The 16,129-nt window shown below is 44.7% G+C and overlaps 2 gene segments (V, D, J or C); one reads left to right on the plus strand and one right to left on the minus strand.

Annotated features, from left to right (window-relative positions):
• Positions 1–3,168: 3,168 nt before the first annotated feature.
• LOC119037122 (T cell receptor delta variable 3-like) lies at positions 3,169–4,215 on the plus strand. The segment is given in 2 exon segments: positions 3,169–3,500; positions 3,741–4,215. Coding segments are annotated over 2 exon segments (381 nt in total).
• A 2,654-nt stretch (positions 4,216–6,869) lies between these two features.
• Positions 6,870–16,129, minus strand: part of LOC119037120 (T cell receptor delta constant-like) — a 47,787-nt gene continuing 38,527 nt past the window's right edge. The window contains 5 exon segments of the C gene segment in view: positions 6,870–7,231; positions 8,269–8,382; positions 8,734–8,799; positions 9,385–9,663; positions 12,891–12,930. Of these exon segments, the coding sequence occupies positions 8,270–8,382; positions 8,734–8,799; positions 9,385–9,663; positions 12,891–12,930 (498 nt within the window).

Here is a 16,129-nt window from a genome sequence, read left to right on the forward strand (position 1 = left end):
AACTGTGGGACAAGGGCAGCCTTGTTTACAAAACCCCTTGGACCTCTCCAGGTTCAAGGGCCCCCTCTTGAGTGGTGGTTTTTGGCTACTGGAAGGCAGCCCAGGGCACTGTCTGCCTTGGGGAGCTGCTCAGGCTGCAGATATTGGTAGCTTTTAAGGAGATGGGGTAGCGAAATTCAAGGGCACTAAGTCTGTAATAGGTCATTCAATCTTGACAGTCATTTTTATCCCAAAACTTTGGGCCACTCGGTTGCACATTGTGGTCTCTCATGAAAAAGCCTGTGCAACTTTTGGAAGACTTAGGACAGTGGGCCAGCAGGTGCACTTCTCTGGCCCCAGTGCCCTCAGGGGTTTGGGAAGAGCACAGCTGGCTCAGGCCTTGGGGGCTCAAGGAGCCGGTGACTTGCTTGCAGCACTGACTGCACACTGAAGACGGATGCGCTTTCTTGTCTGCGACCGATTGACCTGTCTTTTTGCCAGATCTCACAACTTTGTTTCTCAGATTCACTCAGCATCTTTTCTCTGAACATTTCTGATGAGAATAAATCTCTCAGGAACGATATTCATCAGCCTATTTAATACAAAACAATAGCCACAGCAATGCCTAACATTTCTAGGTCATCTGCTGGGTACATTGCTGTAATTATTATCTCCATCTTACAGAAAGTAAATTCTGGAGCTGATGTGAACACAGGCAGTCTAGCTCCAGGACCAAACGTTGTTTTTTTAAGTTAAATAATTGTATTTTTAGTTCTTCTTGCTTTATTGAGATATAACTGACATGTAACAATGTATAAGTTTAATGTGTACCATGCATTGATTTAATGCACTTATTTATTGCAAAATAATTACCATGGTGGCATTAGCTGGCACCCCTATCATATCACATAATCACCATTTCCTTTTTTGTGGTGGGAACATTTAAGTTCTCTCTTAGCAGCTTTCAAGTATATATATCAAGTTGATATCAGTATTATCAACTACAGTCAGCATGCAGCATATTATATCCTCAGAACTTGCTAACTGTATAACTGGAAGTTTGTACCCTTTGACCAAAACCTCCTCATTGCCCCCATATTCTCACCCCCAGTCTCTGGCCACCACTAATCTACTCTCCGTTTCTACGACAGAGCCTGACTCTTGGCCGTGACTCTGAGCTGCTGTTCTGAGAGGTGCCCTTCCTGAAGGGATGCCTTTCAAGGTGTGTTGGAAGAACATCGTGGGGGGAGAGTCATGATCCTGACACCTCAAGGAGGTCTCAGAGCCTGAAGTTCTGTGTGGAGCATTGGGCGTGTGTCCCTCTCTGTGAGGGTGTCTGGAGCCCTGTCTCTGTTCTCAGGTGCAGTCAGATGTAATTGAGGTGGGGCAGTCAGAAGAGGAACAGCAGTTTAATTTGAACATTGTTGCCGCTCAGATGAGGAGGGACCCCTTGGCTTTCTTATAAATATACGCCTGGGCAACCCATTGAGAACAGGGACAGTCACCAAGAGCCTGGGTGAGGACTGGCAGAGGCCACGGATGTCAGAGACCTGAAAGCGCTGGAGTGGCCTTTTGTCAGCAGAAGTCTGGGTCCCCGTGGAGGGGCCCTGCCTGCAGGTGGCAGTGCAGGCCTGGGTGGCAGCTGCTCAGTGGAACAGCTCCTCTGGGGGGCGTTCGTGGGGGAGGCTTCCGACTGCAAAGGTGTTCACCTTTGGTGTTCTCCATGCTTTGAATCAAATACAAGACGTGCTGTGAAATTTGAATTTCAGATAAACAGTGACTACTTTTAAAAAATATATAAATATGTCCCAAATATAACTAATTTTTATTGTTCATTTGAAATACAAACTTAACTTGATTTTTTTATTTGCTAAATAAAACTTTCTGGCAACTTTCTTCATGCCAGTGGTGAGTTTTTAAGGGAACAAAGTTGTATTCCTTTGTTCCAGATATTTTTGGTTGTCAATTATGTGGCAGGCAAACTCCTAGGGGATGGGGATGATGTATCAGTGCAGAGATAACCGTGTTTTTTCCCTCATGGAGCTTACATGATGCTGTGGATGTGCTGGGGGGTGTTGAGATGGGAGAAACAAGTAACACATGTGTATAAATCCAATGATTTCAAATAGGGACTCGAGAGAAAATAAGACAGAGATGTAATTGAGGGTGACCCCCCGGGGGTGTGAGGCAGTGACCAACTTACTTGGAGTGGCCAGAGAAAGCCTTTTTGAGCTGAGATTTGTGAAAAACTCAGGCCAGAGTTTTAGGCAGCTAGAGAAGTGAGGCAGACAGAGGACCAGAAGGGAGGCCACAGCAGCCGAGGGGAGCAAGAGAGGGAGGAGAGGAGGTGCGAGGAGTCAGGGGTCAGGCCACCTGCAGGGTGTCACAGGCCCAGGAAAGGAGGCCCAGCTGGCACCGCCTGATTTGCCCTTCATAAAGGCCCAACAAAGAGATCGTCTGGGGACAGAAGCAGGAGCAGGGGGACCAGTCAGTGGTCTCGAGAGATGACGGTGTTTGGGGGATGAAGGAAGTGGATGGACTGGAGATATATTCATGGTGGAACTGACAGGGCTTATGGATGAATTGGGGGAAAGAGTCAAAGAAACTGCTATAAGTACTCCTAGAAACAGTCCTAGGTTTGGAGCAATGAATTAGTCAGTCTTCTGTTTTTCAGGGCCCTGCCTCCCAACTGTGGTCATGTCCTGGCTTGTGTAGAAAACAGCGTTTGTGTGGCAGGTGGCTGGGGAGCTGGCTGTAGGGTCTCAGCAAGCTTGTGTCCCACCTGCTCAGGGCAGTTTACCCATCAGGGAGCTCTGCTGTGGGGGGTGGATTTTTCAGCTAGAGTCAAGTGGGGGCTGCAAGGGGCCTAAGGAGAGAAATGCAGGGGGCCCTCCTCAAGAAACGAAAGAAAAGATTTCTAGAATTCATGGCTGGAACATATTTTAGAGTCCCTCCTGTCTGACCCTCTTACCGCTGTCTTTATACCGGGGAGTAAGGGGCTCGTCTAAGGAGCCCCTTCATTCCACTTATGGAGTCACGTGTGCACAGCTGTGCTGGGTGCCGAGCGACTGTGCCGCCACGGTCAGAGTGCGGCCACCGACCAGCGCCCCAGCCTGTGCCCCCAGGACACAACAATGGAGGGAAGGCCGCATTTACAGCGATGGCTATCTAAGCCTGGCATTGTTGGACTTGCACTTTTTACAGTTTCTAGTCCTGTCTTTTTTTAGCAGGTAATTTATTTTCATTGTGTTTTTACCAAAGTACTAGTTCCAGGTGGATTGAGGACCAAAATAACAGTAACAACAACGTTTCCTTGGCTGGAACCCTTTGCCGCAGAGCAATTCAGTCACGTGACTGTCAGGGCCGCCCAACTTCTCTTGTTTCCTTCCCTGCCGCCTCCCTCTGGTCAGAGGCCCCCAGGTGGTCTCCGAGGTTTCAGGACCCCAGTCTTACTCCGTATCCTCGGCTTTGATGTGAAAAGACGATGATCTATACTGTGGGCATTAGCCTTTTGCTTTTCTGTAAGTACATCCATGGGTGGATGCTCCTCTCATTCTGCCACCCGTTTCACTTTCTTTGACTTTCAAAGGCTTGGAGCCTTTCTCTCTCACGTGCGTTTTCCAGTCATTCTCTGACTTTGACCTTTATCTTTGTGTGCTTCTCCTGCCTCTGCCCAATGAGTTCCCTCTGGGTGGGCTCAGGCTGGACCCAGGGGCTGGGGGTGCAGGACCTGACTATTTTCTCACTTCTTCTCTTCACAGACGAGGGCATGCTGTGTGAAAAAGTGACCCAGAGTTCCCCAGGCAATACTGTGGAAAGTGGCAGTCAGGTGACACTGCCCTGTACTTATGACTCCAGATACACAGATCCAGATTTATACTGGTACCGCATGAGGCCAGATCGTTCCTTTCAGTTTATCCTTTACAGGGATAACATTAGGGTCCTCGATGCGGATTTTACTCAGGGTCGGTTTTCTGTGCAGCGCAGTGAGACCCACAAAACCTTCAACTTGGTGATCTCCTCAGTGAGGACTGAAGACAGAGCCACTTACTACTGTGCCATAAATCTCCACGGTGATGCAGGTGCCCAGGAAGTCTGCACATAAACCCCTGGGCGTGGCCTGGCAGAGCCGCCTCGTGTCCCTGGACATGGCAGCCTTCTTCCTGGTGACACTGTGTTCCACCTGGCCTTCAGAGGTGCTCTAACATGTCTGCTAAATAATAAAATGCCCGTCCTATCCAGGGGAGTAGCTTGGCTTCAGATGGAGCAGAGCACCTCCCCCTTCCCGACACGGTGCCCCCTTGCTGCCTGGGGCCTGTGGGAGGGAAGGAGGGAGAGCTGCGCGACTGAGGGAAGAGTGGGCTCGACAAGTCTGTGCTGTGTGTGCTGTGCAGGTATCAGAATTCAGCAGCTGAAGGGCCAGTCTGGGGGAGCCCATCAGAAGTGTCTTTATTTTAGTCTCCATTATTTATCCACTATTGTGAATTGTGATTCTTTGTAAGAATCAAATCTGACACAAAGTTATCTATTTAAACACATTTTCCCCAATTTGCCTTTTTTCTGTGTCTTCTTGTGCAGCCACCTATTTCTCCAGGATGCCCTTTGACACCTCCATTTCACTTACTTCATTTGGAGAACGTTTTTCGTTCCTTGAAGAGCATCAGGATATTCCTGTGAATATCCTGCCTGTGAATCCCAGAATCCCAGCTTCAATGTCCCTGAGTCTGGAGCTCAGCAGTGTCTCCAGGGGAGAGAACTACCCCCGGCGGGAAACAACTATGTGACGTCAAATCAGATACCCCCTCAGCCTGGGAATCGGATCCCCTTCTCCTACCTCCATCGAATTCCCTGCCATAAGACAAATATTAGAGTTATATGTTAGAAATAGTAATGTCTCAGACATTATTTTATGGGAAACACACTTGAGTCCAGAAAAATGAAGGACATTCCAGGTCAGATGGCTAGTTAATGACAGAGCCAAGGTGCTGAACCTCCTTTCTAGGCCTCTGTCTTGCAGCTGCAGCCTAGGAGGTGGCATCAGTGGGTGGTTTGGGCAACAGTTCATCTGGGCTTTAAAACAGACTGGTGAAGAGCCGTCACTATAGGGAGGAAGGAAAAGAACGGGGAGGGAGCCACCGGCCCTGGCAAATGACTCAGCCTGGGGCTTTTGTTCTGCTGCCTACCGAGTGTGTAACAGTTTCCTGGAGACTCCCTCAGGGCTGTTGTGATGAAGCTCTGAACGCCCTGGAAAACTGTAATTCGCAATGTGATGGCCCCCAGACCTGAAGGCAGGCACCACCCCCTCTGGTTCCTGCCCTCAGTCTTTCCTGAAGGGTCCTTTCCGTGGGAGAAATTCATGGTCCTGAGACGTGCTGGGATGCCTTTTTTCTGATGATCGAAGTGGGTCAGTGGGTGGCTCGTTTGTATGATAAAGGATAATAGTATATTTAGTTGATCTGGCCTAACAACTTCAAATCAATGCCTTCAGCGCATGAGGTGTGTGCCACTGTAGAGAGGCTTGGGTGGCACGCTTGATAATTTGGTTCTGCTCCCACTAATACCCCTGCCTCACTGGATGATTTTGGACAAAGGTATGTACCTTTTTGGAGGGGCATATTTTTTCCCATTTGAAAAATGAGAATGTGATATTTTGTTCTTAGCAACTTCAGAGAATCAGTTTACTGTGACTCAAGGTAACAGGTATGAATGTTTTGAAAGCAAGCATCCTTTACACATGGAAGATGAAGTTGTGTGGAATCCTTTTATGGTTTTCCCTTGAATGGACCTGGTTTATTCCCCTAGATTGTTTTGAAAACAAGCATTCTTTACTCAGAGTACTTCTGCCTCTTGTCTTTGTTTGGGGCTGCGAGGACATGATGTGGGAGTTTGCAACGGCAATGGCAGTGGAGTTGGTGAGGGGGGCTCTTGTGCTTGTAACCTCACAAGCCCCCACTTGACACCCGCATGAGCGCTGAGGAAACCACAACACTGGGTTTCTAGGGCTCTGCTACCGGCGTGGGTGCACCTGGAAACAGCTGTGGCCTTGCTGAGGCGGGAGTAGCAGAGCTCACGGGCCACGGTGGGGACACTGCTGTTGTTAGTTGCTGCAGTAGAAATAGCAACAGTAGGAAACCCACGGGCAGGTCCCCGAGTCAGAGGCCTGAAGGCTGGGGGCTCAGGAAGCTGGGGTGTGACCTAGAAGCTCAGCCTGACCATCGGTGAATTCACCACAACCACCTTTCCCCTGCAGTGGTCGCAGTAGGTGAAGCCAGAAGTGAGGCACACACAATGCACTTGAATAACTGCAGCAGGGGCAGTGTTAGAGGGAAATGGCAGAAAAACAGGGACACGAGGGACTCAGGCGAGAGGCAGTGTCCAGTGGCCTCCAACTCTCCACGCAGAGATGGGTGGGAGAGAGGTAGTAAAGATACTGCTTTTTACAGGGGAAATCTAGGGCTCTCATTCCTATCCTTCCCTCTAAAAAATCCTGCACAGTGAGTTGCTTGAAAGCCAGGCTCCTGTCTTGTTCATCTTTGCACCCTCAGCACAGTGCCTGGAATTTAAAGAGATTCAACTCACATTTGTTAAATCAATTAATAGAAAGATGCGCATTTTCTCTGTCCTTTTCTCTGATCTCTGTGAACAGCTTGGAGAGTATTATTTAGATGAGATTTTTTTTTAACCCTGTTGCCTACAGGGAGAGTGTTAGGGAATCCAATGTCATTTTGTTGATAAAGTAGTAGAAAGAGAGAAAGTGCTTTTGTGGATGTGATGCCTGTTTGGGCCAATCTAGTGTTGGGTTTTGAGCAGAGCCTTTCATGTTTAGGTAAAGGACCTGCTTTCCTTCCCCCAGGGTCTGTTTCTTCTTGCAGAACAGAGCTGGGAACCTGTTGGCTTCTACTTTTTATTTCTGAAGGCAAAGTAAAAGGAACAAGACACCATTTTCAAAGTGTATCAGCTGTAGAAATAAAAAACAAGCCCTCTGTCCCTTTGTATCTCTATACCCATTTATAAAGCAGCATATAAAGCACTTCAGGCCACCGACCCCCACCCCCAGGACTTTGTCTTCCCACCAGGCTGGAGGATGAGCTGGGATTGTTGCCTTCAAAGAAAAACTTGTTTGGGTAGCAGCCATTTAAGCAAAGCTGGGATGGGTTAACTTGAATTACCGAGAAGTTGGGAGCCATAGAGAGAGCAGTTCTGTAGGCTTTTGGATTCATTCAGAGTGCGTAGCCTTCTCCTGCCAGTCAGCCTACGAGTGAAGGGAAGTTGTAAGAGTTGATGTAGAATCATAGACTGTCAGTCAATTCTGGAAGGCATCATAGTGGCCATAGTCTGGGGATGGCTGGTACTTGCTGTGACCGTACCACCGTAGACATCACTAATCTCTTCTGGTACATTTCCCTTGCACACATGGTAATAGTTCACCTGGCCATTCCCAGTGCATCAGTGTTGCCATAAGTCATGACACCCACTTGCTCTCCCTGAGTCGTTCTTAACTCCTTTGTTTTACAGATGCAAAAACCCAGGCCCAGGGAGGTGAAGCAACATGGTTAAGGTAACATAAGCAAGCTAGTAACAAAGTCAGGAATAAAACCCGGATCTTCTAACTTCTTGTGTAGTGCTCTTTTTTATACAGCCACATGGCCCGTGTCCTTGGGCCTGCTGGTAAAACAGTCACCTGTCTGGGGCTGACTGGCTGTGCTTGCAGGCTGGGGCGAGTCAGTCCAACACTCCTAGTCTAGGGTTATTCCTAGATCAGGAGAGGGAATGAGGAGTATTTGGGCATATTGGGGAAGGAGCTTCACAGGCAAACTTAGACCCCAATTTGAATTTCATATTTAAGTTCACCTGAAGAGGGAATGCAAGTAGTGCCTAGCAAATAATGTCTCAGCCCTGACTTTGTGTGCATCCTGAGTAGCTAATAGTGGGCTCTTCATGACTAATGGAGGTACAGGCTCATCCCAATGATAGGCTGGTCTGTACATAAGAGGCCTAAGATCAAGGATTGGGAGCTAGCATCCCCTTTGTCAGAGCTAAAACATGTTCTGCTGCCCCTGAATACACTTCAGGTAAAGCTTTACTGACAGCTTTGCAAATAACCCACAGCCCCTTGGAGGTGGGCTGTTGTTATGCTGAGTATTGAGATAATCTCCTTCATTAATTTGAAATATGTGTCTTCGTGTTTCTCCCTTCCCAATGCTTGGTTTTTTACCATTTCTTAACTTTTTTCTTCCATGTGCAGCATCATTTGGGTGGAAGTAGGGACAAGAACTAGCTAATTCTTACCTTAACAGAAAAATAACTTGGCAGTCAAGAGAAAATTGACAGCAACAGCCTTGATGAACAGCAATCGGAGCCCGAGGATGGTAAGGGACGTCATGTTCACTTTCCTGGCAAGAGCTGTGGTTGAAGAAGGGTGAACATGGTGGCTTCCTTCAGAGAATGGATTCCCTTCCAGGCATTGGGCCCACAGCACTGACACCAGCCTGCCCGAGTCACCATGAACCTCCCTGGTCTGTAAGCCCAGCTTGGTGTCAGATGGCCCTCAGCGCCCAAAGGCTGCTGCTCACAGCCAGCCCTGCCAGCTTTGGAAACCCATGCTTGCTGTTCAAGCTCTGCCTGGAGAGTCAGGGGGAACCAACTGGCCTCAAGTACGGTTTTTGTTTTCTTTTGAAATCTGATGAGTTTTGGCCTTATCAGACATTTGCTTTAGCCCTTACTAGTGAAGCTGACCCTTTGATTTCAACTAACCTTTGGGTTCATGGCAGCTCTCTGAGGTTTGCTGTATGATTTGAGGTTCCGTTGGTTTTAGGTCATCTGAAACAAACAGAAGAGGTCAGACTTACACTGGTGACCAAGCGGTTCAAAGAATTTTAGGTTTTAAAACCAGAGACTTTAAGTAAGTAAACTGAAAACCAATGATATGACTTGGTTAAAGTCATACAGTTATTTGCACAACTAACATACCTACTGTTCTGGCCTTTTAAAAAAATTACATCATGAGGCCAACATCCAGGCGTGCCTCTAATTTTTAGAAGAACTAAGATTCTTCACCTATGGAAGGCTGGATTGCCCTTTGCTCTGGCCTTCACAGTAGATTAGACTGCATCTTGATTTTCAACCCCAGAGTCTAGTAGTAGGGTAGTCATTGGCATAAACAAAACAGTTCTTGGTAAAGAAAAAAGAGGGGGATCAAGTAACATGAATTTTATCTTAGACTCCAGCTCAGAAATGCAGAACATTCAGTTTCCAGCCAATGACAGGCTCTCATTGGGCTTACAACTTGTTTCCAGCATGATGCCATATTGAGAGTAATCTGTTAAGAGTTTTCATCTCCAACTTTCCATCACCCAACATTTCTTCCCCACATTCCTGGTCCCAATGAGGCCAGATATGACCTACCTGGAGGTTGAGTTGTCTGTTCAGTCTCAGTGGAACTCACAATTTCATTGTTGTGTTCAACCGAACATTTCACTGAATTAGAATCTCCATATTGACCAAGCTTGACAGCATTGTACTTCCCACTGGGAGAGACGACGATAGCTGGGTCATATTCTATTATTTTCTTGGATGACTGGAGATTTATATTTATACTCTTGGGGTAGAAATCCTTCACCAGACAAGCAACATTTGTCCCATTTCTCATGACGAAAACAGATGGTTTGGCAATAGGCTGAATTTCTGCAGATATAATCAATTTATTTAATGAGATGCGTATCCATAATGTGTTGAAGTTAAACAATAGTGTTTGCCTCAATTTCCCTGGGGCCTAGCACTGTAACCCAGTCTTTCCTGCATCTTATTAGTGACCTGGGCTTGTCTGCATCTCCATGAGGATGGCCAAGGGGAGCAGAAATGAAAGGCAGCCAATTTGCTTTTGAATTAGGAGCTGCTAAAAGATATGGGTGGGAGCAGAGAAGGGAAATAACAACTACAAAAAAGTTTCTGAATTATCTGACTTTTAATTATTTATGTTATATTAATCAATCCTCTGGACAATCAAGGTCAGGATGAATACTTGTCTGCACCAGGTGGTTTATTTTAAATGCATGGGCCCTTGGAGGGAGATCAGGGCAGGTGCTCATGCTTTGCAGTATGTCAGTTAAAGAATCAAGGGTCTGAGAAGGACTACATAACTGTTCAACCACTCCGAGGATGGTGGTGTTGGGGACACTTCGGGGCATCCACTCCATTTCAGGCACTGGAAGGGATCCACTGAAGTTAAGTGATACATCTCTCTGTCTTCAGGTGGATACTTATTCTTTTGTTAAGGGTGTACCCTTTGGTTTCTTTTGAGTCTTTAGTCAGCAAATAACAACTATCATTCTCAGGAAGTCTTTATACACATAAAACCAGTTGAAATCCATTTTTCTTGTTTTATTCTCAGTGGAGTGGCAGAAAGTTGGTCCTAATAATTAGGTCTCCTCCCGGTCTTCTCTCCTGTGAAGCCTCACCTTGATTTATCATATATTGTTATCATATATTTTTAAAGTGCATTTTTCCACTTAAAACTTAAAGTCTTGAAGTTTTTAGGGTGGCAGTAATGATTCTTTCCTCTTGTGCCTTATTGAATTTATGAATTGTGATATATTTTGTGCCTATGGATACTTGAATTCTTAAGCTATCTTCAAATAAGTGCTAAAGAAGGAGCCCTGAAAATGCCTGAAACCAGGAAAGACAGTCAACTTGCCTGTGAATGGTGATCTGGACATATTTACAATTATATGTTTAACCGCTTGTTTTCAATATTACTGTCTTGTGTGAATATGGCCCTTAGTCTTCAAAACTTAGCTGAGTTTGGCTTCTTGGTATCAATTAAAAAATATGTTGAATTCCAGTGTACTTTTATTTACTATGGCCTATAATCAAGACATAAGGTATGGCTAAACAAAAACTCTTTGTAATGAATGGTATGTGGAATGATTTTTCTGGTGCTTTATTTTGAGTCTGGGTTTGGGTTTCAGTTACGAAGCTCATGGAAACAGAGCTATAACCAAATCAATCAGTTATGTCTGGTTGAGACGGTGCGATTGCTTGTCAGGAAGTTTCTGCTGATCGCTTTGTAGATGGACCACAGATGGCCAGGGTTTTCAGAGAGAATCAGCTGTTCAGAGAAGCCCCTCATCATTGCCATCATAATTCTCTGTTTTTTTTTTCCTCTCCTGGGAAGCTCAACTGAAAGGCTGGATTCTATTCCAGTCACTCAGGGCAGGAAACTAGTTCCTAAGAAATCTAGTTTCTTCTATTTTTGGCTTTAGCCCTAAACAAGAGGGGGATTGGGGATTTTTCAAATGGCTCCCCTGGAACCTGCTTTCAGCCTATGTGAGAACGAAGCCTCTGATAACAGGCACTGATAACTTTAGCAGTAACGGCTTAGAAACCACATGTTCTACTCATTCACCTGCCTTCAGAACTGTGACATTTCTTGCTCACTATTCTGACTTTGGTTTGATATGCATTCTGGTTGATTTTCAAGGGAATTATGAGTTATAGAGAAAAGAAACTTGTCCATTAGAAAACAAAAACAAAACAACTCTGTCTCTTTGATTACTTAAGGGTATGACCCAATCCTAGCTGGATTTAGTTGGCTAATTAAGGCTTGCTTGGGATTTAAAAATCTATATTCAAACGCAGTTGTCAATAATCACTTTGGACTGGAGAGACCTGGTTTGAATAATTTGAACAATGTTACATATCTGCCAACACAGATGTCTGAAGAAGTTCATCCACTTACGACATTGAGCTCTGAATCTGGTAGTCCATATTTTAGACAGAGCACAGTGCATTGGTTTCCTAAGACAGTTTTCTCATACTCTCTTTCTCAGTGTATGTATGTTCAAAACAATTGTTTGAAAAAAGGAAGTGTTTTATCTAACTCATTCTCAGATGTCATGGTAACCAAAGAAAAGGCTATATGATTGACTTGAGCTTTTAAAAAAATGGAATGCACTTAATATAGTTGCCACATGTAACATAGTCTATTTTTATACAGTACTTAAACCAAAATTTGAAATTGTATAAAATTTACACTATTGTAGTCCAAAATTTAAATTAAAGACTTAATTAATTGTTTATCTTTTAAGAATTTCCAGTCTTTTTGGTCTACAAATATAATTACATTTCAACATGTGTCGCAAAGTGTTATGTGTTTGGATAATTGTTATTTTATTTTCAGACTTTCTTCTTTTATGAATACTAATCCAGGGCTAAGGTTATGTTGCTGGTAAACAATACAAAGATAAGCATCTATCTTTCCTGAATAGTCTTCTTGAATAGATAAACTTAGAAATCATCCAGGCTTTAAATTGGCATAGAGTCCTACTGGCTCCCTAAGAATGGCAACATCTATAACAAATGTCCCTGACGATTCCAAGGCTGTCTACCAACAGGGGAGGTAACTTGAACATTGAAATGTCAGTTTGCTCTACCTTCTTACTCCCACCAGGTTAAACACCTCTCTCCTAAATCTCTCAAGCTGTGGAACATTGGTTCTGAGGTTGCAATAAGGCAGGCTCCCTCGTCATTTTAACCAAAGGGATGTATAAGGATAAAGCATCTTCCTGGAGAAGAAGCTGTCTAGGGCCCAAGTGTTTATTTGCCGCTGCCCCTCCTACATCTATATGTTCCAACTCATGCTCCAAACTTATTAGTGTAAGTTTTATAGATTTCTACATGCTTTCTGGGGTGCCCTGAAGATTTCAGAAATAAGTAGAAGCTACAGTTTTAACATACATTTTTTTTAAAAATAAAAGAGTTATAGAGCTACTTCAGTGATTCAGCCTAATGCCTCCACTCTGGCCCACTCCACATCTCCTAGGTATAATTTCTCAAGTAATGCAAACTGGATGTCAGCCCCACTCCCGAGACTCAATTAACCCCTAGAAATATATAGGAAAAAATCAACTCACTGGGCTCCACGAAGAGCTCGGTGCCAGCTCCAAAAAACATCTGCCGGGTGTACCAGGAGCACATTGTGATGCTGCCTCACAGGTAACGGCCTGGGGCTGGCCCTGGGGCCTGGGCTAGAACATCTGTGTCCTGCCTCCTCAGTCTGGATGGCAGCCAAGAGACCCCACAGCTCAGAGAACTACAAAGCTGCCCTTGATGAGCTCAGGGGCCCCCGTACACAGAGTCTCAGTTCTCTTTGAAGCTAACAATAGTTAAACTGTTGGATAAGGACATGAGCATGAAATCCCCAGCTGAGAAACATTGGGACAGGACAGTGCAGAGACAGAGCCTGAGAAGAGGGTGACAGGTGACTGACAGCTACCTTTAAGATGGAAAATTTAACTCCTGGTTTATTGGGAGACCTCTCTAGAAAGAACACAATAGCTTGGGAGTGGAGATGGGGCACTGAATGTTGACATTTCTTATAATGAATGTTAGGATGAGGAGGGTTTAGACAAGGTCTTGTTCTCATATTCTGGTTCCCTTCTCTTGTGTCACAAATACTGCTTTTTTATTAGAAACCTAATTTCTCCTCCATCACTCAGACTGAGTCTCACAATAATAACAAATCTGTTTTCTAATTCCCTGAGCCCAGGGAAAGGCTTTCAAAGGAATTGATGGTTGAACAAGAAATTGGCAGTTGCCAGTGGAGTCCAGTGGTGCTGTGCATTATGAATGCAGGTCAGAGGAGCCCGTGCTTGCTTTGGATGCTTATTTTTGTTTTATAATTTCTCCTGACTCTGGGTCCAGATACAAGCTTCAGGAGGATGTAGTAATCATTTGAAGGTGAATGTAAAGACCCAATGGGTTTCTTTGTCTCATCACCAAAAATTCAGTCTAGGGCTAGAGCCAAAGGGAATGACAGTTGTATAGGGCCATTATTTGCTGTCAAAACTGTAAGGATTGGGGGCTTGCTTTGCAACTCTCCCTCTACCTGAGCTTCACACCATCATGTTACACTCCATCACTGCTGGAAGGGAAAACCAGAGAACTAAATGGAGTATCATTGGAGAGCATGGTCAGCATCCCGGCAGAGGGGTTAAACATCAGTTAGCCCCTCATCTCTTTCCTTCTTCCCTAAGGCTCCCAAAGGCATGGCCTCAGATATTTCATTCTAATACTGCAGGTAATTCTGAATTTCAAGCAGAAATGATTTAAAGGGAAAATGAAACATAATACTTTTTGCTCAGATGCAATTTGTCCAACATCAATGAGATTGCAATCAGCTGCAACATAATTCTCTTTGTGTCCTTTTCGTAGCTCTGGTTTCTCTCCCCTCAAAGATAAGAAAACTCACCAAATCCCGACATTTCCCTGGAAGCAGTAGGCAACCCAGAACCCCTGTAAGTTTATATCACCCTCAGAGAGGCACAGACCCTGTTGACACTCCTAGGTGCTTTCAGGACTGTCAGCCTCGCCATATTCTTTATTTCCTCTGAAATTAAAAAAAAAATCAGAATCTAACCATGTAAGGGATTACGCATTGGACTTGGCATGCTGTGAACCTTTTGAAAGACTGTTTTCTGGCCTGGTCCCAGTGACTGACTATTGGCAGCTGGCCCAACTACCTGAATACAGCCTCTGGATTTCTAAACCCTGGAAGAGACTACTAGTGGGCAGTGTGTCCAGGAGAACACCATTACCTCTCTGTTGTCTTGAAGTGGTGGCTGTGTTTCTGTACTGGGTGCAGGCTCCTGAACCCTGTGTGGAGTGCTCAGATCCAGGGCTAACAGTGGAGGTGAGCACATAATAGCTCTTGGCAGACCCAGGGTAGTATGAGACCTTGTAGATCATTTAGTTTGAGCCAGGCATGTTGACTTAATGAAAGTTCTCAGTAAAAAGAGACAAAGGCAAGGTTAGCTTTATCATTTGAGGGAGAGAAAATGCTCCCGATCTAATTCTTTTAAGAATATGTTTCCAACTCTCCTCCTTACACCATGGCCATGACTTTTTCCTCACGAACAGTGGAAAGACTCCTCATCTACGGCTTGTCTTTTTCCTGACCCCAGTCTCTGATCAGGGGGCCAGACCAAGGGCTTTCATTAGGTAGTTGTAGAAGATTATTAAATAATCTGTAGAACACAGTTTCTAGCACACATAGACATTTTCTTGAGAGAAATCTAGTGAATTTGTCCTCAAACTTTACCCCAGCTCTTCACAGCAACAGCAATGAACCTCAGTAGATTTCCAATTTAGAACCTCCTGACATCCCAAGAAGCACTATTCATTCAGGAACACGCCACAACTCTAAGGAATATGCAGACTGAAGTAAAATGTGTTACTTACTTGCTTCCACGATGAGTTGAGTTCCTGTTCCAAAGATGAGTTTATCTGAAAGCACCACTTCAGGCGTCATGACAAAAACCTTGCCCCCTGTCTAGTCCATCCGCTTGGAAGGAGGTGGGTGGGGCAGAACAAGTGTAGCTGGATACAGAGAACTTTGCAAGGGTTTCTGAGATCTAAGCATGATGTTTTGGCAGCCTGTTTGATGTATGCTGTCTTCTGAGTGCTAATATTTAGGGAAGTCCCTAAGTTTTCTGCTATCTATCTCCTTAACATGTTGTCTTTTACTTTCAGGTCTTGCTTCAGGACCATATTTTCACAGGGAGAAAGGAATTATTTTGGTTTTGATGAGAATTGCCAAATGGCTATTGTCAGGTGAAACATAACTTTAAGGCTTAAGTCAATCACAAAAATCTATGTCTCAGTTAGAGGTGGAAGGACATGCTGGTTGGAGCAAAAGCCATTGATGCAAAAGACTTGGAGTCTGTCCAAAGGATCATAATAATCACAGACAACTATAATTTGTGTTGTTTAAGCACTTTACTACTTATAAACAGCTTGTGTTTACACTACCTCAGCAAACATTATTGTTTTAAACTGTGTGAGGTAATATATTAGATCCATCTTGCAGATGAAGTCACTGATGCTAAGAGTGCTTAAGATATTGAGTGGCTGAGCTGGGCCTCACTCTCAGGTCTCCAGAATTGTTTCCATCCACTGAAACAGTGTCACAGATAATATGACTGAAAGGTGCCCCAGAGAAAATTTGTCAAAACTCCTGTGGTCACACAAGGGCTAATGAATGGATGGATACATAGGGAGAATTTTGACTCTTTTTCCAATGCCTTAACAAATTAAATCACAGGATTTCTACTGGGTTATAAGACCTTTATACCATCGGGTTTCCTTGCTTTTC

Source organism: Artibeus jamaicensis, unplaced genomic scaffold, assembly GCF_021234435.1.
Source record: "Artibeus jamaicensis isolate MK-2021 breed Jamaican fruit bat unplaced genomic scaffold, CSHL_Jam_final contig_887, whole genome shotgun sequence".
In the NCBI taxonomy this organism is placed as follows: domain Eukaryota; kingdom Metazoa; phylum Chordata; class Mammalia; order Chiroptera; family Phyllostomidae; genus Artibeus; species Artibeus jamaicensis.